At 44.5% G+C, this 11190-nt stretch overlaps 1 protein-coding gene across 1 annotated transcript in view; it reads right to left on the bottom strand.

The window, feature by feature from the left end:
- LOC122559362 (transcription factor E2F7-like) overlaps nucleotides 1–10730 on the bottom strand; it is a 29649-nt gene extending 18919 nt beyond the window's left edge. The window contains exons 1-2 of the mRNA XM_043708812.1: nucleotides 10609–10730; nucleotides 4997–5051 (exon numbers count right to left, since the gene is read on the bottom strand). Coding sequence (XP_043564747.1) covers nucleotides 4997–5051; nucleotides 10609–10730 — 177 coding nt within the window. The remainder of the gene's footprint in view (nucleotides 1–4996; nucleotides 5052–10608) is intronic.
- Between the last annotated feature and the right edge of the window lie 460 nt (nucleotides 10731–11190).

Below are 11190 nucleotides of genomic sequence, written 5' to 3'. Positions count from 1 at the left end.
TACACCATCTCTCCTCAGCCCCCTCATCTCCACCCGGTCTCCCACCCTTCTCTCTTCCTCCCCTACCCTACTTTCTCCTCTCTACCCCTGCCAGCCCATTTCTCTGTGCTGCACCTACCCACCATCCCCTCTCTCCTCACAGGAAGCAGATGGTTCCCGGAGAGAAACTGGAGTCTGTCCCCAGAGAAATTGCTTTCGTTGCGGCAAAATATCAAATAAATCCGCCAGGTTTCGCGGGAGAGAGAGTAGGGAGGGATTTAAACTAATTAGAGAAAGGAGCTGGTTACAGAACCAGAGCCTGTGGCTGTACAATAACATCTGTTTCATAAAATATCCCTCTAAATGCACGTGTTTGTGAAGCCTCTGCATCATTAACATTTATCTTCAGATGAGGTCTTTGTGTGAATGCATTTGCTATCTTTCGAAAAGGACCCCATCAAACAGTTGAATCTTGATCCAAAGTGGAATCGCAGTAGTCAGGATGGTGAATAAGGAATTTGGCATGCTTGCCTTTATTGATCAGAATATTTAGTACAGGAGTTAGGATGTATGTATCAGCTGTATAGGACGTGGTCGCTGTTCTATAAGAAAGTTGTTGTGAAACTTGAAAGGGTGCAGAAATGATTTACAAGGATGTTGCCAGGACTGGAGGGTTTGAGATACTGAGAGAGGCTGAATAGGCTGGGGCTTTTTCCCCTGGAGTGTCAGAGGCTGAGGGGTGACCTTTTGAGGTTTTTAAAAACATGAGGGACACAGATAAGGTGAACAGCCAAGGTCTTTTTACTAGGGTGGGGGAGCCCAAAACTAGAGGGCACAGATTTAAGGTGAGAGGGAAAAGGTCCTGAAGGCAACCTTTTCAAACGGAGAGTGGAATGGTCCATGTATGGAATGAACTACCAGAGGAAATGGTAGAGGCAGATATGGTTACAAAATTTAAAATACAGTTAGAGGGTACATGGATGGGAAAGGTTTAGAGGGATATGGGCCAAATGCAGGCAAATGGGATTTGTTCTGTTTTGGAAACCTGGTTGGCTCTGTTTCTGTGTGCTGTACAATTCTACGACTTGATAAGAAATAGGTGTGGGAGGAGGCCATTCTGCCCATTCAGCCTGTTTCAACATCCCAGAAATAGTTTCAAATCAGGAAATGGAAAAGAGGGAAGAAGTCAAGAACATTACAGTCACAAAAGAAGTGGGACTGAGTAAACTGTTGGAATTGAGGGATGACAAATCCCTGGATCACAGAGCCAGAAGACAGAGGAACAGAATTAGGCTATTCGTCCCATCAACTCCATTCTGCCATTTGATCATGGCTGCTATGTTTCTCAACTCCATTTTCGTGCCTTCTCCCCATCCTGAGGCTGTGCCCTCAGGTCCTAGTCTCTCCTACCAGTGGAAACATCTCCACATCCACTCTATCAAGGCCTCTCAGTATTCTGTAAGTTTCAATTAGATCCCCCCTCATCCTTCTAAACTTCATCAAGAACTGACCCAGAGTTGTCAATCACTGCTCATAAGACAAGCCTTTTATCCCTAGGATCATTTTTGTAAACCCCCCTGGTCCCCCTTCCATTGCTGGCACATCCTTCCTTAGATACTAGGCCCGAAACTGCTCACAATATTCCAAATGCGGTCTGACCAGAACCTTACAGAGCCTCAACAGGACATCACCGCTCTTGTATTCTAACTCTCTTGAAATGAATGTTAACATTGCATTTGCCTTCCTAACTGCCGAATGAACCTGCATGTTAACCTTCAGATTTCTAAAACCTTTCCATGTTTAGAAATTAGTCTCAGGAGAAAGTGAGGTCTGCAGATGCTGGAGATCAGGAGAATCGACGTTTCGGGCATAAGCCCTTCTTCAGGAATCCCTGAAGAATGAGCTTATGCCCGAAACGTCGATTTTCCTGCTCCTTTGATACTGCCTGACCTGCTGCGCTTTTCCAGCAACACATTTTTAAGCTCTAGAATTTAGTGTAAGCCTTTTATTCTTCCTACCAAAGTGCATAACCAAACACTTTCCCCCATTGCATTCCATCTGCCATTTCTTTGCCCAATCTCCTCACCTGTCCAAGTCTGTTTGTAACCTCCCTACTTCCTCAATACAACCTGTCCTTCCACCTATCTTTGTGTCATCTCCAAATGAAGCAACAATGCCCTAATTCCTTTGTTCAGATCATTAATGTATAACGTGAATAGTTATGACCCCAACACTGGCCCCTGTGGAACTCCACTAGTCACCAGCTGTCACCTTGAAAGCTGCCATCCCAGTATCCCCACTCTCTGCCTTTCACCAGTCAGCCAATCCCCTATCAACACCAATACCTTGCCCCTAACACCAAGGGCTTATCTTGTTTAGCAGCCTCGTGTGCAGCACCTTGTCAAAGGCCTTCTGGACATCCAAATACATCACATCCACTGGCTCTCCTTTGTCTAACTTACTCATTACCTCCTCAAAGAATTCTAATAGATATATCAGGCAGAACCTCCTCTTAACAAAGCCCTACTGACTCCGCCCTATTTTAGCATATACTTCCAAGTACTCCTCAATCTCACCCTTAATAATGGACTCTAAAATCTTACCAATGACTGAGGTCAGGCTAACTGATCTATAGTTTCCTGTCTTCTGCCTCCCTTCCTTCTTAAACAGGGCTGTTACATTAGCCATTTGCAGTCCTCTGGGACCCTCCCTGATGCCAGTGACTCCTGAAAGATCCCCTACAATCTCCTCAGCAACCTCCTTCTGAACTCTGGGGATGTAGTCCATCTGGGCTGGGTGATTTATTCACCTTCAGCTTCTCCAGCACCTGCTCTTTACTGGTGGCCACAGCACTCACCTCTGCCCCCTGACACACGATGTTCTGGTTTGTTGCTGGTGTCTTCCCCTGTATTTTGGGTGGATACTGACTCTCTGTGGTATCAGCTGTAAGTTGTTGTGCCCTGTTGTTGCAGTGCAGATGTGTGTGACCTCCTTGAGTGGGTATCACAGCACAGTGTCCAACGTTTAGATGTGATTCTGCAAGTCAATAACATTTCCCTGAGAGTATGATTCAGTCAATGTTGTCTATCTCATATGCTGCAGGCAAGGATGGCCCGAGGAATGGTACATTGGCGAGACCAAGCAGACAGTATGATGACGGATGTATGGACACCATACTGCAATGGCCAGACAGGGGTGTTCCTTCCCAGTTGGGGAACACTTCAACGGTCCGAGACATTTTGATTTTGGAAAGGTGCAGAAGCCACAGGGTCGTAGTCATGGGCGACTTCAACAGAAGTTCGGCACAACATCGTGGGCCGAAGGGCCTGTTCTGTGCTGTATTGTTCTATGTTCTATCTATGTTCTATTTGGCCTCGGATCTTCGGGTGACCATCCTCCAAGACTCACTTCAGGATACGCAACAATGTAGAGTGGCCAAGCAGAGCTGATAGCCAAGTTTGGTACCAATGGGGATGGCCTTAACCTGGACCTTGGGTTCATGTCACACTACGGGTGACCCCACTGCACTACACACACAGACGCATTCTTACTGACTCTCACACTCACACAGACCCTCTCTCATACATATGCTTTCTCACACACGCACACACACACACTTTGTCAAGCACACGCACATGCAAACACACACTCTCTCACGCGCACTCAAACTCACATGCACACACTCAGATACAGACACTCAGACTCTCTCTCTCCCTCATGCACGCATACACACATGTAAGTCTCTGGGGTGAATTTGCATTTGCAGAATTATATTTACAGATACATTCTATTTTGCTCATAAAGTGCACAATTTGCAGGCAGTCAGTCCATGTAATATTTTGTAAATTCCACTTTGGAAATAGAACCAGTCTAACTCAAGATTGGGATACAGACAGACTTTAACCTCACTCCTTTAATGCATTATCTGAGCTCAGATCTCACCTTGTTTTATAAAACTTTAAGTTATCTCAGGAATGTGACTGGAAAGAAGTTCTGGGATTGACATATTAATGAACCAAAACCTGCAACCCAATCTAACAATGGAAGACTTAACAATAATCTAGGTTTGTTCACTGTATAGAGGAGAAAGTGAGGTCTGCAGATGCTGGAGATTAGAGCTGAAAATGTGTTGCTGGAAAAGCGCAGCAGGTCAGGCAGCATCCAGGGAACAGGAGAATCGACGTTTCGGGCATAAGCCCTTCTTCAGGACTCTGCCTAATCCCTTTCCCTCTCCTGATGGTCACCCAGCTCCCTTTATCCTGTAACTTAGGTGTGACTAACTCCCTATAACTGTTCTCTATCACCCCCTCAGCCTCCTAAAGGATCCAACGTTCATCCGGCTCCAGCAACAGCCCACAAGCAGCAAAGTGATACTGAACAGTAGGCAGAGTCCTGAAGAAGGGCTTATGCCCTAAACATCGATTCTCCTGTTCCCTGGATGCTGCCTGACCTGCTGCACTTTTCCAGCAACACATTTTCAGCCTTGTTCACTGTATAATTTTGGTTGCATGGCGCTGTAACCTTTTGCTATAAATTCTGTGTCTTATGGTCCTGTGGCACAGCTACCTGATGAAGGAGCAGTGCTCCAAAAGCTAGTGTTTCCAAATAAATCTGTTGGACTATAACCTGGTGTTGTGGAATATGTTTAAGGCAGAGGTAGATATATTCTTGATAAGGAAGGGGTGACAATATGGATTGGCAGCAATGTGGAGTAATCAGACCAGTCATGATCTTAGTGAATGGCAGAGCAATCTCAGAGGCTGAGTGACCTACTCCTGTTCCTAATTCTAGCATCTGTGTGGCTAATCTTCGAAATCAATCACACATTTCTGCTCTGGCTCCTTACAAATATTCCTATTGAATTGAATAATCTATTGACTTCAGACTGAACGTACTCAATGTGTAATCCATGACTAGTCTCTTGGAAGAGTGCAAAAGATTCAATTGTGCTGGTGTCCTAAAACCAAGACTAATCCCTTACTCAACATCTCCGAAACAGGAGTTTGTTCAGTATCACTTTGCTGCTTGTGGGCTGTTGCTGGAGCCGGATGAACGTTGGATCCTTTAGGAGGCTGAGGGGGTGATAGAGAACAGTTATAGGGAGTTAGTCACACCTAAGTTACAGGATAAAGGTAGCTGGGTGACCGTCAGGAGAAGGAAAGGGAGTAGGCAGAGTGTGCAGGGACCCCCATATGGCTGTTCCCATCAATAATAAGTCCACCCCAGTCCAACACTAGCACCTCCACATCATGTACACTGTTTTGGATACTGTTGGGGGGTTCAACCTACTAGGGGAAAGCCACAGCGGCCTGGTCTCTGACACTGAGCCTCAGAAGGCAAGGGGGGAGAATAGGAGAGCGATAGTGACAGGAGATTCGATGGTGAGAGGATCAAACAGGAGACTCTGTGGTTGTGAATGAGACTTCCAGATGGTGTGTTGCTTCCTGTGTGCCAAGGAAGGGATGTCTCAGATCGAGTCTACAGGATGACTCAGGGGGAGTGTGAGCAGTCAGAAGTTGTGGTACACATCGGAACCAATGACATTGGTAGGAAAAGGGATGAGGACTTGAGGGGTGAATATAGGGAGCTAGGTTGGAAGTTAAAAGGCAGGACAAGTAGAGCAGAGTAGATTAGATTCCCGACAGTGTGGAAATAGGCCCTTCGGCCCAACCGACCCTCTGAAGAGTAACCCACCCAGACCCATTTCCCTCTGAATAATGCACCTAATACTACAAGCAGTTTAGCATGGCCAATTCACCTGATCTGCACATCTTTGGAGTGTGGAAGGAAATCGGAGCACCCAGAGGAAACCCACGCAGACACGGGGAGAATGTACAAACTCCACACAGACAGATTTGAACCTGGGACCCTGGTGCTGTAAGGCAGCAGTGCTAACCACTTAGCCACCGTGGCGCCCCATCAACTGTAACCTCGGGATTGTTACTGGTGCCACAGGCTAGTGAGGTTGGAAATAGAGAGCGAGTGCTGCTGAACACATGGCTGCAGGGCTGATACAAGAGGGAGAGCTTCAGATATGTGGATCATTGGGATACCTTCTGGGGAAAGTGGGACCTCTACAAAGTGAATGGGTTACATCTGAAATAGAGGGGCCCCAATATCCTGGGCAGGAGGTTTCCTACAGCTCTTAAACTAGATTGGCAGGGCGATGGGAACCGGAGCTATGGATCAGAGGAAGGGTAGCTGGTGAACAGGCAGATACAGCGTGCAGACAGTCTGTGAGGAAGGATAGACAGGTGATGGGGCAAAGTTGCAGTCAGTGTGATGGGTTGATGTGTCTATTTTAATACAAGAAGTGTCAGGAATAAGGGTGATGAACTTAGAGCATGGATCAGTACTTGGAGTTACGATGTTGTGGCCATTACGGAGACTTGGATATCACAGGGACAGGAATGATTGTTGGATGTTCCAGGGTTGAGATGTTTCAGAAGGAATAGGGAGGGAGATAAAAGAGGTGGAGGAGTGGCATTGCTAATCAGGGATATTATCACAGCTGCAGAAAGGGAGGTCGTCGAGGAAGGTTTGTTTACAGGGTCAGTATGGGTGGAAGGCAGAAATAGGAAAGGAGCAGTCACCTTATTGGGAGTTTTCTACAGACCCTCCAATAGCAGCAGAGACACGGAGAAGTAGATTGGGAGGCAGATTTTGGAAAGATGCAGAAGTAACAGGGTTGTTGTCATGGGTGACTTTAACTTCCCTCATATTGATTGGAACCAACTTAGTTCAAATAGTTTGGATGAAGCAGATTTTGTCAGGTGTGTCCAGGAAGGACTCAGGAAGTAGCCAACACAACTTTGAGGGCTGAAGGGCCTGTACTGTGCTGTACTGTTCTATGTTCTATGTTATAAATTCTTGCTGTGCTTGAATTAGCTGCTGCATTGCTACATTGCAACAGTAAATTTGTGTGTCTATTTCAATGCCAGGAGCATCTGGAATAAGGTGGGTGAACTTGCAGCATGGGTTAGTGCCTGGGACTTTGATGTTGTGGCCATTTCAGAGACATGGATAGATCAGGGACAGGAATGGTTGTTGCAGATTCAGGGATTTAGATGTTTCAGTAAGAACAGGGAAGATGGTAAAAGAGGGGGAGTGTGGCATTGTTAGTCAAGGACAGTATTACGGTGGCAGAAAGGACTTTACAGGATTCATCTACTGAGGTAGTATGGGCTGAGGTTAGAAACAGGAAAGGAGTGGTCACCCTGTTGGGAGTTTTCTACAGGACTCTGAATAGGCCCAGAGATGTAGAGGAAATGATAGCAAAGATGATTCTCAATAGGAGCGAGAGTAACAGGGTAGTTGTTATGGGAACTTTAACTTTCCAAATATTGACTGGGAATACCATAGTTCAAGTACTTTTTTTTAATAGGCATTTTTATTGAAAAAAGACAATTTTTAAGATTTTTTACAAAATTACAAAAGTAATACAAGTATAAACATCAATATAAAATTAAATAAATAAGAGAATAAAATAATAACCAAAAAAAAACGAAAAACCCCACTAGCTACTAATCTATCCTACAAACAACCAAAACATTAAATAGAATATCATACATTACTAGCAATAAACAACGAAATAAGTAAATAACTAGACACATGCTCAAAATAGATTTACATCAAGTCATAATAAAACCAGTATTTATACGGGATTCCTCCTCCCAAGAGTCCCCGCACCTGCCAGAACCATAACCACAGCTCGACAAAAGCCCTGGACAGTTTGGCCAAAATATCTGTGTCGATGTAGTTCAAAAAGGGCTGCCATGTTTTATAGAATAATTCAGTTTTTTGGTGCACCACATTTGTGAGGAAGCCGAGGGGGATATATTCCGTGACTAACCTGTGCCAGTTTGAAAGTCCTGGAGGGCCTTCAGCTACCCAATTCACAAAAATATTTTGCCTTGCACAAAAAGAAAGCTGGAGAATAATTTCCTCTTGTACACATCCAGGGAGGGAAAATCTGAAGAACCGAGATCCATACCCAAGATCTCTGTCAAGGCATTCGCTGCTTTGCCCCAATGCCTGTGGATCTTATGGCATGTCCATAGACAATGGGTGACAGTGCCAACTTCTATTTTACATTTAGGACACATTGGGGATGCTCCTGCCTTGAATTTTGTGAATTGTTCAGGTGCTATATGAGCCCTGTGGAGTATCTTTAATTGAATAGCCTGAATTCTATTACAAATAGAGATCTTTCTGGCATTTTCCCAGATGTCCTCCCACATTTCTAATGAGATTTCCAACCCTAATTCTTGATTCCATGTCCTTAGATACTTTATTTTATAATGAGTGATAAAGAGTACTGACCGAGGGGAGCCCCATCAGCCATAGTACTCTCCTTTCCCTATCCAATTTGTAGGGATTAATTATCAGCATGGTTTTTTTTTGGATATAATCTCATATTTGGAAATACTGTAAAAGGTCTCAGTTAGGCAGTCCAAACTTCTGGTGCAATTGCTCAAAGGACATCATAACCTTCCCATTGAACAGGTCTCCCAAGCAGGAGATACCTCTGGACTTCCAAGTTCTAAATGTAGCACCTGTCAGCCCTGGCTGAAATCCCGATGTTCCCACTATAGGAGTATAAGGGGAGGTTCTTTTGCAGGTTACCCTCATCATGTCGCATTATCCTCCAGGTTTTAATTGTAATTAATACAATAGGATTTTTACAATAGTCTGTAATAGCTCTCATCTTGTCCATAAACAATAGATTGATGAGGGGACATTTTGCTTGGGAGGTCTCAATATCTAACCAGATTGAGTCTCTTGTGACCCACAATCAATCAGCTACATAAGATAATAAGGAACTCAATTGATACCTCCTAAAGTCTGGAAAGTCCAGTCCTCCCCTTGCCTGTGGGAGCTGCAGCTTTTCTAATTTGATTAGGGGCCGTCTATGATTCCAAATAAAGAACCGAGTCAACCGTAAAGCTTACGTAATACCTGTCTCGGCAACATCACGGGGAACATCCTCATCGGATATTGAAGTCAAGGTAGGATATTCATCTTAACTAGGGCTACTCTGCCTAACCAGGATATTGGGAGATCTCCCCAGTTTTGAAGGTCCTGACTTATTTTCTCTAATAAGTGCACAAAGTTAGCTTTATACAGCTGACTAAATACTGGGGTGATAAAAATATCTAATTACAGAAAACCTTCTAGTAACCACCGAAAGGGAAAGCAAGATCCGTCCGGTAAATTGGATACACTGGCAAGGCCTCCCAACGGCATGGCCTCAGATTTCACAAAATTAATTGTAAAGTCTGAAAATATCCCAAATAAATTGATCACTTGGATTAGACAGGGCACGGATATCAAAGGGTCACTTAAGAAGAGGGGGACATCACCTGCATTTGGAGTAACTTTGTGCTTGCCGATCCACCCCTCGGAGCCGTTATGTTAGGGTCAGTTCGTATAGCTTCTGCTAGTGGTTCAATCACTAGCGTGAATAATAATGGTGAGAGAGGACCTTCCTGGTGACAGCCCCTGCCAACGCTAGAGCTATCCGAACTTAAACCATTGGTGATCACCGCTGCTTTGGGATCATTATATAATACTGAAACCCATTTAGTCAATACCTCTCCGACACCGAACCTTTCCAGTGTATAAAAAAGATATGGCCATTCTACCTGATCAAATGCCTTCTCTGCGTCCAAGGAGACAGCTAACCCCAGTATTGTTCTCTGTTGACAGGCTTCTTTCACATTTAAGACCCTTCTAATATTATTAGTTGACCTGTGGCCCTTTATAAACCCCATCTGGTCCTCTTTTATGATGTATGATAAGACCCTCTCCAATCTTAATGCTAACGTTTTAGAAAGAATTTTGACATCCACATTTAACAAGGATATGGGTCTCTATGATGAGCAATCTTCTGGGGCCTTTCCCTTTTTAAGAATAAGAGAGATATTTGCTTCTCTCAACGAAGGCGGGAGGCAGCCCTGACTATGTGAGTGATTATACATATTATGAGTGGCCCGGCCAGTTCCCCTATAAATTCTTTATAGAACTCAACCTGGAATTCGTCTGGTCCAGGCGCTTTGCCACTCTGAAGCTGCCTCACCGCCTCCTGTACTTCCTGGTTGTCAAGGGGGCATTCAAGATCAACACCTGCTCCGAGGTTAAGCCCAGGAGGGCCAAATTTTTAAAGAAGGATTCCATCTTCTTAGTTCTATCCTCACAGTCCTGCGATTTATACAGTTCAAAATAGAACTTTCTAAAGGCTGTATTGATCTTTTTACCATCATTGGTCAGGGTACCAGCACTTTCTCTAATGGACGTGATGGCTTGGGAAGCCTTTTTCTTTCTAGCAAGGTACGCTGGATATCAGAGTCTAGATTAAAGTGGTGCTGGAAAAGCACAGCAGGTCAGGCAGCATCCAAGGAGCAGCACTCTTAAGTGATTCCAGCACCACTCTAACTTAGATTCTGGTTTTCAGCATCTGCAGTCCTTGTTTTTACCATGCTAGATATCAGCCAGGCTTGTCACCATATTCAAATAATCTCTGCTTTGCAAATAATATTTCCCTCTTTGCTGTTTTGTAAGTGCGGTATTCAAGGCTGTCCTAAGGGCTGTGATCTTTGTAGCTTAGTAATGGAGGGCCTCTCAACATACGCTATCTCAGCTGCCTTCAAGCGAGCCTCGAGTAGGCTCTGTTGTTCTCCCTTTTGTCTTCTCCGAGACGCAGAGTATGAGATGACTAAGCCTCGAGCATACGCCTTAATGGTCTCCCACATCATCGATGGGTTACTGGCCTAACCTGAATTCATATCCCAGAAGGTTTTGAATTCCTGCGAAAAATACTTTATAAATTTGCTATCCTTCAATAAGAAGGGATCCATAAGGCAATGTTGGGGGCCTATCCCATCATCCCTAATCTTGACTTCCATATATACTGTGGTATGATCAGAAATAGCTACATTACCTATTTTACAAGATAGTATGGAATTCAGAAGGGTCGAGGGGGCAAAAAACATATCAATTCTGGTATGGCACTTGAGTGGGTTAGAGTAGAAAGTAAAGTCTCTACCCTGGGGGTGAAGGCACCTCAACACATCTACTAGCCCTAGCTCCTTATTCAGATCTGCAATAAATGCCATTCAAAGTTAAAAATCACAACACCAGGTTATAGTCCAACAGGTTTAATTGGAAGCACTAGCTTTCGGAGCGACGCTCCTTCATCAGGTGGTTGTGATC

This window comes from Chiloscyllium plagiosum, chromosome 19 (assembly GCF_004010195.1).
Source record: "Chiloscyllium plagiosum isolate BGI_BamShark_2017 chromosome 19, ASM401019v2, whole genome shotgun sequence".
Taxonomy (NCBI): domain Eukaryota; kingdom Metazoa; phylum Chordata; class Chondrichthyes; order Orectolobiformes; family Hemiscylliidae; genus Chiloscyllium; species Chiloscyllium plagiosum.
This window is presented reverse-complemented; position numbering and strand designations above follow the sequence as displayed.